The sequence below is a fragment of the Solea senegalensis genome, linkage group LG3 (genome assembly GCF_019176455.1).
Source record: "Solea senegalensis isolate Sse05_10M linkage group LG3, IFAPA_SoseM_1, whole genome shotgun sequence".
Taxonomy (NCBI): Eukaryota; Metazoa; Chordata; class Actinopteri; order Pleuronectiformes; family Soleidae; genus Solea; species Solea senegalensis.
Genome location: NC_058023.1, coordinates 6,221,993 through 6,240,112, shown reverse-complemented (window position 1 = coordinate 6,240,112; position 18,120 = coordinate 6,221,993). Strand labels below are relative to the sequence as shown.

The following is an 18,120-nucleotide window of genomic DNA, read 5'->3' as shown; positions in this document are numbered from 1 at the left end:
CCGATCGTCCAGTCCAAGCAGATGACGTTTCGCACGCGCTCTCTCTCCCCTCTCTCTCACTCACTCACTCTTTCGCGCGCACACACCCTCGCGCACAGTCACGCTCTGCTTCTCCACCTTCATCTCAGTGCAAAAAAGGGGGAGTTTTATTTTGAAGGGCATCTCTGCGTGAGTAGGTATTTTATTTACCAATGTTGTTGTGATTGAATTATGTTTATTATGGGCAACAAAAAAACATTAAAACCTCAATGTTTGAAATCCTTTATTCAGATTAAACTGAGTGACACAATCTAACCAGAGGAGGTGGTTCTGGACCAGCAGCTCCTGTGTCCCTGTGAGCTGAAAACACAGATTTTCTCTATGGGGTTTGGTGCAGTGAGCAAACTTAGAAACCTCAGTCATGCATGCAACCCAAAACATGGCACAGCCACATCATTAAGTATTACAAATTGGAGAAATTGGGTTCATTCGTCTCAGGTCAGGTCATCCGTTTCCAGATCCACAATTTGGGAATCACTGAACTAGAAAACTAGAAAACTATGAAAAAAGCACAGAGTGCAGTAGTCACATCCATTGTTTTACAGCTCAGAGCAACACTTTATTGGCATGAGCGGAATGTAGCCGTGTTGCCAACACAATATGCCGATGATTAGATAATAACACAAGGTGAAAAACTGGACTGTGTTAATGCACTGCAGATGTGTGTGTGTGTGTGGGGGAAAATGAGTGTTGATACATGAGTTCCAGCTTGTTCAAATGGCGGTCCGTGGGCCAAAAGCAACTTCTTAGTGGCCAAAGAAGTGGTCCCACCAGAAACACCTAATGAAAAACTAATGTTGTTGCTAATATTGTGCACCTTTTTGATTTTATGCACTTTGAGGTGTACAAAGGACAGAATAAGCAAAAATATTTGTATTCCAAAGTGAAAAACATGACAGCTCGTCCCTCAGATGCCGTCAGTTATTTTATTGTTTTTGTGCAAATTCAGCTTGAAAATGAAGGCCCAGCTGAGTCTGTAGTCGAATAGTCCTGCACTAGTTGACTCTGTGTCAGATGGCATCAAAGTGTCCTCACTTCTCCAAACGCTGACTGTCCTCGCCATGTCACATCTCACTCACCACAAAATGTGTCTGGACGCTGCACGTCACGGCGACTGTGACAATCAGCCGCCCTCCTGCTTCTTCACACTGAGACGACGTGACAACTCTTTTCACGGCGGTAGACGCTCGGGCAACGTTGGAGCAACAATAACGTCAAGGTGTTTCGCCAGTTCCGACCACATGCACCTGCCTGTTATGCATCTGCGTCATGGGGGAGGGTGTTAGACTATAGCTCGTCTTATGGGGGTTGGTGGTGATTTGTCACAGTGGATGCTGGGGAGCATGGGGGGGGGTGTATGTGGGGGTGTATGTGTAGCTCAGCTGGTTGTAGCCGATTGGTTAAACTGGTTAAGGGCGGTGACATTGTCTGGCCCTCTTGGTGACCTCCAGAGCAGAGACAAGAGCAGGGAAAAAGGGGAGAGGGCGTTTTTGTTTTTGTCGTAGCCTTAAAAGGTCAGAAGAAAGAGAGTCACAGTTTGTGTATGAAGAGCTTCACAATGAGAGCATCTCGATTATGAGCTTTATTATCATGCAAGGTGTTTGACTGGAAGGAAACAGAGGGCATAGTGAGCAAAGAAATGGCCTTAACTTTGCAAAATGACTCTTTCAGACTCTTTCAGACTCTTGCTCTCACTTACTCCATATTCAATGAGGGGCTCGTTCTGCCTCCTCCCCCCATTTTATGAGCCGCTTCTTTCTTGCCCCCGTGGTCCAGACCTAGAGTTAACATCTGCTGTGTTAGTATGATCACGTGTTTGGCCTTGACCATGAGAAATAGGACGCGCATCCAGTGAAGCTTGTTACCCGAGTTCTGTGAAATGTGTTTGTTTTTTTTCAAATCTGTGTCAAAAAGCTAAATAGACTCACAGCCATTAGTGATGTTCAGTGACACGAGACTCAGTGTCAGGACTCAATAGTTCATTTAGGAGAAACCTTGCAGGTACAACACATGAATGAACTTACAATTTACATTTACAATATTCAAAACAATAACATTTACATTTTATTTGGTGGTTTTGGCACAACAGGCTTTTTTTGATCAGGCATGACTCAGGGATATGGAATAGAAGCTGCATTCATTTGAAGCTGAGTCCCATTCTGTTGAACATAACTTCCTCTTATCAAGATTTAATCTATGATCTTAAAGATATAAAACTTTATTCCCTGTTTTCTACGTTGTAAAGCTGGTTCACTTCATATCAAGGTAAATTATCACGATAACTATAAACCTAACCTGCTGCTCTGTATACAAAGATGTATTGTTGGGACTAAACAAGAATTTACAACAGTAAACAGTTTATTTTACTTTTCTGTCCAAAAATGTGCTTCCCCATACAATTTATTTCTTTGTAAATGCAAGATGTTATGTTAATGTACAGTAGGTCTATGTAAACAACTTCACCTTTTGAACCTTGTAAAGATGAGATGACCTTTATGTTTTCTCTGAATATTTTAGTCCTCACAAGTGAATTTGACCTTACAGCCTTTCAGATCACCTTTCTACGGTGGCCTTGGAGTGCCAAACACTACAACATTAACAAAGCACTAAGACATTTGAAAAATGCAACAACATTGAGAAAACACATTAGCACACATGTTTTAGCGTTTTTGTAATGTTGTGTTTTCTCAGTGTTGTAGTGTTTTCTTAATTTTTTTGCGTTTTCTTAATTTCGTAGCGTTTTCTTAATGTAGTAGAGTTTTCTTAATGTTTTAGCGTTTTCTTAATGTTGTAGCGTTTTCTTAATGTAGTAGCGTTTTCTTAATGTTTTAGCGTTTTCTTAACATTTTAGTGTTTTCTTAATGTTTTAGCGTTTTCTTCTTAATGTTGTAGTGTTTTCTTAATGCCTTAGCATTTTCTTAATGTTTTAGTGTTTTCTTCTTAATGTTGTTGTGTTTTCCTAAATGTTGTTGTGATTGGCACTCCAGGGCCACCGTATCTTTCACCCCTGTACGCACGCACACACACACACTTATTGGTGGTTTGGTGGGTTTGGTGATTCAATCACAGACCTAATGAGCTACAGAAAACAGGAGACAGCTGTCTGTGATAAGTGAAGGAAAGATGGATGTGTGATGGAGGCACTGGGAGAAGAAAAAAAGAAGAAAAGTTGCAAACCTCGTTATCCAGCGAAAGACGGATGAGATCAATACGTCTGCTGGACAGCAGCGTGAGACATGTTGGGGTGTATGGCAGGATTTGTGTGTCTCTATATATTATGCAGCTCTATTAGTGTGTGCACGTGACGCTGAGAGGACGCAGGTGGTGGTTTTAGCAAAATTGGGCAGCAATGACTTATAGTTCACTTGTCAACGAATATTAACAGCTGCGTGAGGATCATGGTGAATGATACCTGTGGAGGACACACGGATGACTTTTGAGGGTTTTGTTAAATTCAAGCAGTAGGAAAAAAAGAAAAGCTCATGCATTTTATATGTATTTGAAGTGGGATTAACAGGAGTGTGAACATGTCACTTCAGTTAATCTGGAAATAACGTAAACCCCTCCTTTAATATTCAATATTAACCAATGACATCCTGGTGTTAGGGCCCAGCCTCCTCTGAAGTCATGGTACGTGTGTGTGTGTGTGTGTGTGTGTGTGTATGTGTGCGTGTGTGTGTGCTGTGTCTTTACAGTGGAGGCTGCCTGTCTGAATGGAAACAATGTTTTGCTGTTATTAGAACAGACTGAGCGGTCAGTCACTCTCACCCTCCTGTCTGGAATGGCTGACATTGCCACACGCACATGCACACACACTGGTATCCATGACTTCAGAGGACATTGCATTGACTTACATTGAGACCCTAATCTTAAACCTGACCCTAACCTTGACCTCAGCCTAACTTTAAAACACGTCTTCACCTTAAAATGCAGTCGTTTACGTTATGGGGGAAATTATAAGTCCCCATACTATGTGTGACTGTGTAAACAGATTTAGGTCCCCACAACATAAGGAATACCAGGTAAACACACACACACTAGATTTTTGATGATAAAATAATCAGTTCTGATGCGGTTGTTCTATTAGAAACATTATTTAAGGGTAAGGTATTTTAGCATTATAAATATGATAATGCCATTAATAACTGTTAAACAAAATGACAATCAAGTAATCTTAAAGAGAAAAACACTTTTGTGTGTCCTCTGGACATTTAACAGCCTCACTACTAAAACTAAAGTGTCACAGGAGGCTTTGACCAATCACACATTACTGTTTTATTTTTGTTTCATTATGGCTATTCCAGGAATCTCGGAATTTATATTGTAAAATACATCTTTATTACATTAATGTCAATTTACAGTAGTTTCCAATAAAATAATACAAAGATATAATGCAACTATTGTGAAAGTACAATATAACATTTTTGCTGTTTTTAATATTTATAAAGTTCAAATACAACATATGATTCATGTAAACACTGGTGATACGTGATTGTCATCACATTCAACAACAGCAGAAATTGATTGTGGGGCTGACAAAAGCTGCGACCCCTATGCAACAGCACCACCAAGTGATACAAGTATGAAACAGCAACGGGACTTTCAATAATACAACAGATCAGAAACCACTGATTTTAAAATGTGTCCATTTTAATAATTTCATCACCTCAGGTGACATTATTACAATTGTAGTTTAACAAATTGAAACAGCAGATAATTTATTATATTACTATAATTTTGACATGGCTTTTTGGTGAAGATTTGAATTACTGGTTATTCCCTGTTTTAAAAGAAAACCCCTAAAGACTTGTTTTTTTTTTTGTGTAATTTTGAAAAATGGAACTCTTGACAAAGTAATTCATGTATTTACTTAAATTGGCACTGCTCCACATTGTTACTCTCTGTCTGACAGATTGTAGTTTTCATATTGCACTACTTTTGTTTTTAATTATATTCTCTAACTCTTTTCTATTTTATTTTCCCTGTACTATTTATTTGTCTCTCTGTGCACCATTGACAGGAACAAAAGTATTGAGTAAACTTTACCTGGCAATAAACCTGATACTCTCATAAACTCTCATACTAACAGATTCCCATAATTTTAGCAGAATTTTCATTCATTCCACGAGGAAAGTTTAAATTGAATGTTTCATCACTGAAAGAAAAGAAAACTGTGAAAACGATCACTTAACTCTAGAATTTGTTGACTACAATCGTGTTTATTTTTTTCATTTCTATCTATTTTTGTTGTTGTTTTACATGTGTATTTCATTGAACCTCGTTTATTATTCGAACAATGCTTGTCCGATGTCTATTTGTATATTATTTTATCATGTTTGATAGCATATTTAAATCAAAGTTTACGCACAAAAAATAGTGGAAGAAGACCCGCCTACACTCTTCCTGATTGGGTGAGCTCTATGAATACGGCGCGATGATTGGTCAATGGTGAAGGCGGAACAGCCGCTTCAGCCAATCGGAGGACGAGAATGAACGGATCATCTTTGTTCCTCGGGAGGGAACTAATTAAGGCGTAGTAGCAGCAGCAGTGTAGTAGGCAGTTAATACGCGGTGTGGTCCTGCAGTGCAGTGTCTCTGGTCCTGCTCACACTCACGTAAGTCAACAAACGAAGCAAAATATGACATTAAATTGTAATTTGAGAGCTGGTCTTCCTGTAACGTCACGTACTGACGTAGCGGAGCCCGGGGCCCCCCTCCTTTCGCTGTCAGTATGCTAGCTAACTTTACCGCTCCTTCAAATACATTTAAGCCTTTAAACTCGACTCATGCCGTTATGAAGCAGTTCGAAAAATGTTTTAAACAGCATTTGTTGCCATTTCCATTGCCCGTGCTATCATACAGAGCGAGTGCGTTCTTTAAATGCTTAAAGTTTTGCCAAGCAGCTAATGCTAACTTGCGTCAAACGGGGTCAAGGGGGGAGGAACTGTGACAAGGAAGCATGTAAGGACGCATGAAGGAAGCATCGAGGACTCACGAGTCTAGTAAAACATATTTCAGTATGTAGCATGGGTAATGATAAGCTTAATACATAAGCAAGCATGCAAGGACAAGAAGTATAAAAGTAAGGTTCATGCCACAGCTGCCCTTAATTAACAGTATTGAGAATTATTAAAATATATATATTTTTCATGGTTTTGTAATGGTTAAATTCACCAGTGTGTAGAAGCTCTTTAAATATCAAAAATATAATATAATGCTAAATATAATTATTGTCATCCATGAATTTTCAAATGTATTGTTTTACAAATAACAGAAACAAATATTGTAAAGCACATTAGTTCTTGATTAAGATGTCAAATTATAGTTAGTTACTTGGATTCCTGTAGTTTCTGTAGTGGTTGAATGTTTTTCTTGATTCATTTCTGACTTCTCAGAGAAGCCCAGTGAGCCGGATCAAATGTGGGTATAAAAGGGTGAATTCTGTTTATGTGACTAATGAATAACGATAGCATTTTTAGTTTCAAACTAGTTTTTGAATGATTTCAAAAATATGTTTTCTTGTTTTTATGATGGGTGGTCTAATTTGTTAAGCACTGCATTGCATATGGTGTAAAAAGTAAATCTGCACAGTTCTTGTGGTTTAAATTAAGTAACCTTATGTACCAGTCACAACAGAATGATTAGAAATACCACTTTTTCATTCATCAGGAATCAAAGATTTAAAAAGATTGAAATTCTGAGTAGATGTCCAGTCACACAGACACAAAAGCAACGCGTGTTGATCTCACAGTCATTGTCAGTACATTTAAAAATACTTTTATTGTAGGGCGAAGCGCTGAATGTGGTTGCTCTGTGGTCATGTTACACCACATAGTAATGGCGGTATCATTATTAGACTTTGCACTGTGATTCAGAGCAACATTAGTGTGTATTTCAGGAAGTATGTGGACATTCTGGATGTGTAGGCTTAAGTCAAGTGTCCACTGTCTTTCATGCAGATAACCGCTCCCTTAAGGAATTCACCCGAAAAGCCTGTGTTCCCTTCTTTTTCCCCACGAGGGTCAGCTTCAACATGTGGCTGCACGTTTCCCTGTTAAGTTTCGTCATATTGTTAGAGATGTAGTTATGTAAGTTTTTAAAAGAATGGGCCAAAGGTTCACTGTCCCTCAGTTCCACCACTCAGCACTCAGGCTCCTCTGTTCCAGGCTAATCCATTTCTACATGGAATAGGAAGGTTTTTTTTAAAAAAGTACACTTCTTTCAGCATAATGCATAATGTAAATAAAGTGATCTGAGATGGTGACTTTTACAGAGGGCTGCAAAATTCATTGTCACCGCAGTTATTTGATAATGATAGTGCTCTTTTTCACCTTTAAAAACATTTATATACTGTGTATATATACGTTTACTGTTCACTTTTGAAAATTTTGTATGCTTGTTATGCGCCAATGACACCAGAACAAATTCCTTGTATGTGCAAATCGTACTTGGCAATAAAGCTCTTCTGATTCTGATTCTGATGTGTGTCAAAACGGTGTTATGATGAAATTATGCAGTGCTGCAGGAATTCAATCGCCCCATAATCCTGCTTATCAGATGATAAGATACACTTTGACAGAATCCTTATAAAATATGAATCATATGGAAATTGTAATATCTGTCAAATAATCTCAATATAATTTTTTGATTTAATTGCTTCAGACTATATATTGCTGTCGCAAATGTTGCTCTTTTACTTTACTTATGTGTTACTGCAGGGCTGCAAACAACTGCCTGCACTGCATGGCAAATTAAAAAGTGGAAGTTGGAAAATATGTTCTCCTTTAAAGTTTCTGGAGCTCAGGATAGAGAGTGGTGATCCTAAAATGTTAGTCTTCCCACAAACTGTGGATAAAAGTCAACAATCAACAATTTTGCTAGCACTCCTGCAGCTTTAATAGGACTCTACATCATAATTTGAATTTATTTGTTGTCGTCATATGGTATAGTGATTGTATGGTGTTAAAATTAGGATTTAATTGCTCATATTTCTGTTTTTTAGCTCCACTGAGACAGAGAGGAGAATGTCTACCACTGTAAGCAATCCCTTTCAACATATTGTTGAGCCCCTGAACCCCGAGGACCCAAAGCAGCAGTTTTATAATCTTTCCAAACTTGGAGACAGCAGATATGGTAACAATAAACTTACACTTCTGTCTTTATTTATTTTCTGAGTTTCCCGGAGTGGTTCACATTTTTCTGTCTGTTCCTCAGAGCGTCTACCGTTCTCCATCCGTGTCCTCCTGGAGTCTGCAGTTCGCAACTGTGATGAGTTTCTGGTTAAGAGCTCAGATGTGGAACGCATCCTCAGCTGGAAGGAGACCCAGACTCAAAGTGTGGAGGTGCCATTTAGACCGGCCCGTGTCATCCTGCAGGACTTCACGTATGTCTAAAACCTTCCTCCAACTAGTGATTTTCTGTTTTTCTGCAGATCGATTCGTGCAAACAGTTAATAGTGGTGATATCTCAGCCTTTGCTGCTTCAATTCAGATCAACAAATATCTAAAACTATTCCCACCTTATGGGATACACGTCAGCAATAACTCTGTGTTTTGACAACACACCCACATATTCAGATTAAGAGTAACATGATTAAGTGAATAAATATAAGATAAGAAATTTAATCATGGGAAGAAATGGCTGGAGTCAGAATATCGCAGTGATGAGCTGGTGCTCAGTAATTTTACTTAAAATAGAGAAGAAATATCTGGATACCGTCAAACCTGAAGGAGGAAAAAGTAAACTTTACTGCCTCAGGATGTTCTCTTCTAGGATGTTTGACATACAGTAACAATATTTGATCAATATTTTCTCAACAGTCCCAACCTTGCATATTTGCTTCTGTTTAATAAGAAACAAAAGCAAGAATGAACTTTAACCTTGGCTTTAAAAATTAATTCAAGTTCTAAAATTACTATGAACATGCAAATAAATGACATGGATAAAACCTTGTGTAACATCTGTTGAAAACTACAGGGATTTCTTGTGATGGGACACTGACAGTGAGTCAGCATGCCCCCCCGAGACCAAGGAAGCTAAATGGAACACTGCTATCATTATCTGATTATTTACACCTGTGCTTTTCCTTATGCGACCTGCCAAAATGTCTGCCATTAAAACAGACCCATGGGATTGGAGCTGAAAGCCAAAGGCAGATGAATGGATTGTGTTAGTTGTCAAAACTAAACAGCAAATCTATGGAATATGTAAATTGTTTGTATCCAGTGAAATTTTGCAGCCAAGAGCCAATAAGCAACTAGTATAATAACAACCTAATTTAAGTTTTCAAAACAACATTTCTACTCTCTTTAAAAAAATAAAAGAAAATGAAAATAATCTTTTTTTTATAAAAATGTTTTTAAGCAAACTCCCGATCCTTGGTTCTAGTTTAACATCTCTTGCTTGTAATCTACGTTATACTTTTTAATTTAAGTTAATTAAGTCTGAATGATGAGTTTTCTCTTGCTGCAGTGGCGTCCCTGCTGTGGTGGATTTTGCCGCTATGCGTGACGCAGTGATGAAACTGGGCGGCGACCCAGAGAAGATCAATCCAGTCTGCCCTGCTGACCTCGTCATCGATCACTCTATCCAAGTGGACTTTAACAGAAAGTAAGGCCAGGTTCATCACACTCTTTCTACCATGGCACCACCACCACTTCATACACACATAGCCCCTCTTTATTTCCTTCAGGTCTGATAGCCTCCAGAAAAACCAAGATTTGGAGTTTGACCGCAACAGGGAGAGATTCCAGTTCTTGAAGGTATGAACAATTAACAAACCCAGTGCAACATCTTCGTATCTGATTTTCCTTTATGGCTTAAATCTGTTCCCTTCTCTTTTCAGTGGGGCTCTAAAGCCTTTAGGAACATGCGAATCATTCCTCCTGGCTCAGGAATCGTTCACCAAGTCAACCTGGAGTACCTGGCCCGAGTGGTGTTCAACCATGAAGGGTTCTTCTACCCCGACAGCCTGGTGGGCACAGACTCCCACACGACCATGATTGACGGCCTGGGTGTCCTCGGCTGGGGTAAGACAACATCTGGGAGATGTTTGCATTTAATCCTTTCTGACAATATGTGACAAGCTGCTCTTGGAGGATACAGCTGTGGGCTTTAAAGGCAAAGAGATATTAGATCTGAGTGCAGCTCTGTTCAGCCTCTTTCAGCTCGTTGTTGTTGTTGTTGTTCTCAGCAGCAGGCAGCTCTGATAAACCTGCTGCCCAGCATCATACTTAAATACAGACAAAGCTAGCTCTAGTGAAAACAGCTGATGAACAATGGATTAAGAGCCAGATATGGAATTACTGTGGCATAAGGAGAAACCGAGGGGGAAAAAACGCATCTAAAAGCAAAGGAGAGTGATTGAGAGTGTGTTAGGATGGAGAGAAACTAATGCATGCCATTGTTGCTCTCGCAATTCAATGTCAAAAAAGGTCAACTTTAGAAGCGCTATACTCAGCCATACTTCCAGTTTTTACAACATAAAGTGCAAAATAAATTGAGCCAGTAGTGGCATCATTTGTACATTCTTAAAAAGGCCACTTTGTTTGTAAGTAATTCCAGTATAGCTAAATTTTTCACAATACAAAGCACATTCTGCCTTTAGTGCCTTTACTTGAACTGTAAATGACTTTGCAACTCTGAATGCACCTTGTGAAAAGTGTAGCTGTAGTTTTGTTGGTTTAAGGAAGCAAGCAGACAGTCCTGGCTGATGCTGGTGTCAATGGGCTTTCGTGTTGGATGTGGTGTTACTTTAAACGATGCTTTTCGACGCTCTCTGGTTTACAGTCGACGCAAATTCCAAAATGATTCTACACAGCGGATTTAACGAGATGACCGTGCAGCCTTGAACTTTGCTTTTCATTCTCTGCTGAATGCTGACATCGGCACTATTGTCTGGCTTCTGTTTCGTTTCCCTCGCTCCTAATGTTGCGTGGCGCGTCATTCGTATAGTGACAGGTAATTGGATAGCCAGCCAGTGGAGAAGAAGAAAAAAAAGGATCCTTGTATAGACAATTAAACACATAATCCATGCAGAATCTTTATGGAGAATGTATACACAATTTTAACGTACCGAAATTTTGCAGTTTACTTCCCAAAACTGGTTAGTTTTTGCACCCCAACTACACACACAGACAGGCGAGCTCACATAATCTGCTGATTAAAGGGCAATAAAATATCAGTATGGGTGGATTATTATTTATTTTCCATACATTTCATTAATGCTTTTGCACAATAGCGTAGTCTGTGGTTATGTACACATGACCAGTCCATATAGGTCTGATTGAGCTGCTTACAGGGGTTTTTTTTGGTTTGAAATATTCTATAAAGAAAAGGAGATTACAGAATGAAAAATTAAATTAACATTTCCCTCCCCTTAAGTGTGATGGAAAAACTGATACTCAAAAATGACCCATCATTTCAAGTTAAATGGACGACAAAAACGATGTTGTAGCAGTTTGATTTTTTAACATTTTATTTTAATGTGACAATTTAACCTTAAACCTTCAGGTGTGGGTGGAATAGAGGCAGAGGCGGTGATGCTGGGTCAGCCAATAAGCATGGTCCTGCCCGAGGTGGTGGGATACAAGCTGCATGGGACCCCAGATAAATTCATTACATCCACTGACATTGTCCTCACTGTTACCAAGGTAAAAACAGTCGCTTTTCGTGCAGCTCGTACCTCACAGAGTCGACGTGCGTGTGTCATACGTGATCATCTTCCTCTCCGTCTGTGCTCTCAGCATCTCCGCCAGGTCGGCGTCGTGGGGAAGTTTGTGGAGTTCTTCGGCCCCGGTGTGGCTCAGCTGTCCATCGCCGACCGAGCCACCATCGCCAACATGTGTCCAGAGTACGGAGCCACAGCGGCGTTCTTCCCTGTGGACGACATCAGCATTCAGTACCTCGTACAGACAGGCGAGTGTCCCCTGCTGCGAGGCTCATTCACCCCCACATCTGAGTTTCTCCTAATTTTGTGACTTTGTTGGTTTGATTCAGGGCGAGACGCAGAAAAGCTGGACTACATTACAAAGTACCTGAAGGCAGTGGCCATGTTCAGAGACTACAACGATGTCTCTCAGGATCCAGATTTTACTCAGGTCAGTCTCATGTTGAGTCAGTTGAGCCACTGAACTGACTTTTATGTTTGATTATTCATTGATTTAATGGGCACGGTTCTAAAGTGTCTTTCTGTGAAGCTCGCTGACAGAGAAACTGATTGTATGTGGATGTTACACAAACATACAAGTGTAATAAAGCAGTAGACAACTTACAACGTAAATGATGGTCCGTCGGTCTCTCGCTCAGGTGGTGGAGTTGGATCTCAGTACTGTGGTTCCCTGCTGCAGTGGTCCCAAAAGGCCGCAGGACAGAATCCCAGTTTCTGACATGAAGACAGACTTTGAGACCTGTTTGGGAGCAAAGGTAGAAACCAGTGCGTACATCCACACAAAATGGACCAATTTCACCTCTTTCCTACTCTCTAGAGTTGATCAATTTGAAAACTCTGACTTTCATTTTTAGTGTGGTCCAAAAAAAAAAAGCTTTTACTAAAGTTTAAGTGAAGAAATTAACTGTTCTTTTGTTTCATATGATCAGTGTTAAGAATTCATTGGCACCATCTAGTGGTGAAGTTGTAGATTGCCGCCAATTGATAAATCCCTGAGCATCCGTACTTCATTTCCAAGTCTCTTTTGATTGTCCCTTTTGGGCTATTGTTGAAAGATGTAAATGCTCTTTATCAAGTGATGAAACCACAGAAGTGCTTCACCACAAGAATTTTGGACATTTCCACATTTATTCCTTCTGTAAAGGACAAAAAAATGCTTGTGCAAAGTCCCTCTTTAACCTAAGTTTATATTCCTTAAGTATTCACAGATGTCAAATGAAACCCAGCCCTTTAATTTGTTATTAATACTTTTCACTTGACGAGTGTAGACAGGAGAATTGCTCTTACTTAGCAAAAATAACTGGGATAAATTAAACCTCAACTACTTCTTTGTGACACATTCAGCAAGGCTTTAAGGGTTTCCAGATGCCGGCCGAGCGCCACAGCGCTGCCGTCCCCTTCCAGTTCAATGGAAACGAGTACACTCTGAGCCACGGCTCCGTGGTCATCGCTGCCATCACCAGCTGCACCAACACCAGTAACCCCTCTGTCATGCTGGGAGCCGGTGAGTCCTCGTCTCTCAGGGGATTTGTTTTGGAACTCGTCTCTTTCCACGTTTTACAGAGTTGATGAGGATTAATGGGTTTTCTCTTTTCTTTCTTTTAGGGCTTCTTGCTAAAAAGGCAATAGAGTGTGGTTTGAGTGTGAACCCGTACATTAAGACCAGCCTGTCACCGGGCAGTGGAGTGGTCACCTACTACCTGAAGGAGAGCGGTGTTATGGACTACCTGTCTCAGCTGGGGTAAGCTGCTCACAGCACTTATTTTTACTTCATTTTTAATAGTTAATCTTGGATGATTTAAGGTGCGTAAAACAATTATTTTCTATTTGATTCTGTATTCCAATAGAAAAAGTACTTAAAAGTCCAAAATGAGAGCTGACCCAGCGCCTGATCTTTTAGTGCCAATAATGAATTGGTAGAGTTTTCTAACACAGGTCTCTTATTTTGAAATTGTGACGCAGTGTAAAATACAATGCATTTTGGTTTGTAAGTGCTTTAAGCGACAAGACTGTCAATAATAGTTAATAAAAGCTAATTACAGTAGACTAAACGTTTGATTTTAATAAATTACGTTACTTCAATAAGATTAAAGGATTGTAATATAACAGGACGATCCAGTACTGTTTGATTATTGAAGCAGAAACGCTGGAATCCCAAAATGACTCTACTGCCTTTCGTATTTACTTTAACAAATTGGTCTCTAACGATTTAGAAACGGTGCGTCTGTACAAACATGGTTTTATTAAATGAAGTGTAAAAGCTGCAGCGTAACATTTATGCACTGCAGCAAACTTAAATGAAAACATGAATAAATTAGCACGCTACCACAAAGCTAATATGTACTTTTGTTTTCTCTTGGCAGCTTTGAGGTCGTCGGCTATGGTTGTATGACGTGTATCGGCAACAGTGGGCCGCTGCCGGACTCTGTGGTGGACGCCATCACACAGGTACCTAAGTTTTTACATCCTTATTGTATCCGTCGCTGCTGTAGCTCTTTCCGCTGTTGACTCTTAATAACATTAATCTTCGTGTGTGTGCGTTTCAGGGAGATCTGGTTGCTGCAGGAATCCTGTCGGGAAACAGAAACTTTGAAGGGCGAGTCCATCCCAACACCAGAGCCAACTACCTGGCTTCTCCTCCACTCGTCATTGCTTACGCCATCGCGGGGACTGTGAGGATAGACTTCGAGAGTGAGCCCATCGGTGAGTTTAGCGATCGAGTTGCTACTACTTTCATGTCACTAAACCACTAAATGTGCCTCAGCTCAGTCGGTAGCCATTTTTAGGCGTTAACACCCAAATTCTTGTAAAACAATGTACAAACGGGACTGATCATTGTCATTCCTAGCTCTTTATTTTTATTCAGACACTGCATTTCATGATTTATAGCTTTAATTAAAAATAAGATAGATTGTATTCTCCTTACGTCACATCTCGTTTCCACAGGCACCACCTCTGAAGGCAAAGAGATCTTCCTGAGAGACATCTGGCCCACGCGAGAGGAGATCCAGGCTGTGGAGAGGACGTTCGTCATTCCAACGATGTTCAAAGAAGTCTACGAGAAGATTGAGGTCGCGTTACTTTAAATCTTACTGGAAAAAAAACCCACACACGTGACATTTGATATAGGCATGACTAACGGGCCCTTATTGGATTATTGTGTCATTGCAGAAAGTGAATGAACGCTGGAACTCTCTGAACGCTCCCTCCGACAAACTCTACACCTGGGACCCTCAGTCCACTTATATCAAGTCTCCTCCGTTCTTCAGCGGTTTGGTAAAAACTACAAATCTGCACCATTTTCCCACAATTAGGAAACTAGAGTACTCAAATGAAATAATTGTGTAGTTATGAAAACCTCTGTGATCAGTGTACATCAACATTTCTGCTGTATTTAATCAAATGGCATTTAAGTCATGAAACGATGTCTCACCTGGTTCAGACGATGGAGCTGCAGCCTCCAGAGTCCATAAACGACGCCTACGTGCTGCTCAACTTCGGAGACTCCGTCACCACCGACCACATTTCGCCCGCGGGGAACATAGCCAGGAACAGCGCTGCAGCGCGATACCTGACCAGCAGGGGGTGAGTGAGCTCACTGGGAATAAATCCTTCTAAAATAAACAAAAACAAAAAAACATTACTGGATTTTCCTCCCTGACTTTCCCATCATCAGACTTTAATTCAGTTTGATAATATCAATAATATTTGATCTTATACTTCAAGCTTTTACTGTAGAAATTAAGAAAAGTAAAAGTTAATTCAGCTCAACATTTGCTGTGTTTGTGGCAGCTTGAGTTCATTATTGAACTCAAGCTGAACTCAGTCAACGCCACTCAAATACTGAAAGAGTTAGCTGAAAGTAAATAATGTATTTTAACTTTTAATTAAAACTGTCCTGTCCAGTCTGACTCCTCGAGACTACAACTCGTACGGCTCACGCCGAGGCAACGACGCCATCATGTCTCGAGGGACGTTCGCAAACATCCGCCTTTTTAACAAGTTCCTCAACAAGCAGGCGCCACAAACCATTCACCTGCCGACAGGAGACACGGTCAGAATACTTCACTTTTTTTAGATCATGTTCTGTTCGTGTTCCTCACTCTTTTTGTGTATGAGATTAAAGTCAGTGTCGTGTTTTTTTTACCCGCGTTGTCCAGTTGGACGTGTTCGATGCCGCAGAGCGGTACCAGCAGTCCGCTGTTCCTCTGCTGGTTCTGGCAGGGAAGGAGTACGGCTCGGGCAGCTCCAGAGACTGGGCAGCAAAAGGACCTTTCCTACTGGTGAGTAACACACAACTTTATATTTTCATTTAGTTATTTTACAATCAAAAACAGAACAAAGCTCTGGTAGAGTGTAAACCAGAGGTCTCAAACTCAAATGACCTGGTCTGATAAGTGGGAAAAAAAGTCTTAAAACTATGTTTATGATAGAATTTGAAATTAAAAGTGTTTGCTTTGACATGGAATGAGGAATAGGTCAATGAAAAAAATACCTCTGGTGTAGACTGAAGTTGTTTGTTGTCTCAGGGCATCAAGGCCGTGCTGGCAGAGAGCTACGAGCGGATCCACCGCAGTAACCTGGTCGGGATGGGAGTGATTCCTCTGGAGTATCTGCCCGGAGACACGGCCGACAGTCTGGGTCTGACCGGCAGAGAGCGCTACACCGTCGTCATCCCTCAGCAGCTCACGCCCAGGATGCTCGTCGACGTTAAGGTGAGTCCGGGACAGTTTCATGGACACTTTTACCTCGTCTGTCCAAAAGGCGTGACGCCTGACGTTTGTCCGCCCTCACAGCTCGACACAGGCAAAACATTCCAAGTGCGCATGAGGTTCGACACGGACGTGGAGCTGACGTATTTCCACCACGGAGGAATCCTCAACTACATGATCCGCAAGATGTCTGCAAACTAACACGCAGAAGAAGCACAGAGACGCGTGTTTATTAACATGTTAACAGAAGACAAACCGTCCACAGCCCCTAACTTACTGATTCATCAACAGAACTGTTAATCCAACAACCTGAGAACGAATGCTGCTACGAGTCGTGGAGTGAAAATACCGAGTATGACATGACGTGTGAATATTGTAATCAAGATATGCAGAGAAGGATAATATTTATATCAGATTAAAAGAAAAAATACTCCTTAACTAGACTTTCTTTGTGTTTCATTTGTCACAAGACTGAAAATCTAGCAGCAGTGTAGTTTCTTCTTTATTCCACTTCAATAAATCTTGGCTGGTTGACGTAGTAAATGTAACATTCCAGTGTAAACCTGTATTTGTCAGTGTGTGAACTGCCTTAATTACCTCATGACACACTGACAAACACTGCTGTGTCCAACATGTTCTATACAATGTGAATGAATTAAACAGGATACTCAACACAATAAAATGTGACCCGTTTTTGCAACATTTCCTCTCATTTGTTACATTTTATTGTCTTCTGTCGACAAAGTTTATTGACAGAAGAGGCCGACAGACCTTTAATGTATTGTTTGGCCCCTAAACATCAAACGCTGACTGTTGGGAAGCTGTATTTCTATTTTAAAATACATCAGAGAACGTCAGCCTCAAAATAATCTATCAAAGGCCTTTTAACTACAAAAATAACTCGAGCTTTTTAGCTTTGTTTAGCCGATTTGTGTCTTTCTGCCTAATGAAAATGCTGGTTTAAGCCACTAGAGGGAGCTGTGAGTAAGAATCAAAAATGTGTGAACTGCTGATAACATGAGCAACACTAGTGATTTTTACAGGGACAAGGATGATGCTCTTCCTCCTCTAATCTGAGCCTGTGTTTTGATAAATTCTACATACAAACTGATCTATACACTAAATTTCTACAAAATGATAAATGTATTGTGATGTGAGGCAGGAATTCCCTGTGTTTAAAGGGATTTCAAAATAAAAGTGGAAGAATTGGACATTCATGCTGGAAAATTAGAATAACTTTAAAAAAAAAAATGTTTTTGCTGACATTTAAAAGCACACTTTGATAAATCACATTCCTTTAAATATGTATATATTAATTCAATTTGATTATTATATTAATATTGTATAAATATCCATGTATCAAAATCAATATTTTTACACTAAACTAAACCTGAATTTATAGGAGTCTTCCATCTCACGTATTTAAACCGTTTTTACGAGATTAAATGTAGTTTCCCATTAATTCACTCAGTACCAACTAGGCTGTCCAGTGTGAAAGTTGATATAACAGGGGTCCATCTGAGACCACACTGATTTAGCAACGGTCTGTCCCCTGATGAGGATCTCCTGTGTAGTTCATGTTTCACGTGTCGTTTGTCTGTGACTCAGGACGTCAGAGTAAACAAAGACAGAGCAGTGGAAAATGCTGCTGTGGGGGGAGGAAGAAGAGGAGGAGGAGGAGGAGGAGTGGACATGGGACAG

The 18,120-nt window shown here is 40.2% G+C and overlaps 1 protein-coding gene and 1 long non-coding RNA gene across 2 annotated transcripts; one reads left to right on the top strand and one right to left on the bottom strand.

Moving 5' to 3' along the window:
- Positions 1-5,548: 5,548 nt before the first annotated feature.
- aco1 (aconitase 1, soluble) lies at positions 5,549-17,121 on the top strand. The gene is made up of 21 exons (XM_044022116.1): positions 5,549-5,654; positions 8,042-8,172; positions 8,254-8,422; positions 9,511-9,648; positions 9,731-9,800; positions 9,884-10,067; positions 11,551-11,690; positions 11,784-11,955; positions 12,037-12,137; positions 12,346-12,462; positions 13,052-13,211; positions 13,313-13,448; positions 14,071-14,155; positions 14,254-14,410; positions 14,654-14,778; positions 14,879-14,983; positions 15,150-15,292; positions 15,614-15,761; positions 15,868-15,990; positions 16,237-16,422; positions 16,504-17,121. The coding sequence occupies exons 2-21, from the start codon at positions 8,064-8,066 to the stop codon at positions 16,618-16,620; spliced, it is 2,685 nt and encodes an 894-aa protein (XP_043878051.1). The 5' UTR covers positions 5,549-5,654; positions 8,042-8,063; the 3' UTR covers positions 16,621-17,121.
- Positions 11,498-12,371, bottom strand: LOC122766895. The gene is made up of 2 exons (XR_006360125.1): positions 12,312-12,371; positions 11,498-11,916 (listed from the first exon to the last, which is right to left on the bottom strand). It is a non-coding gene; the product is annotated as an uncharacterized LOC122766895 (long non-coding RNA).
- Positions 17,122-18,120: the final 999 nt, after the last annotated feature.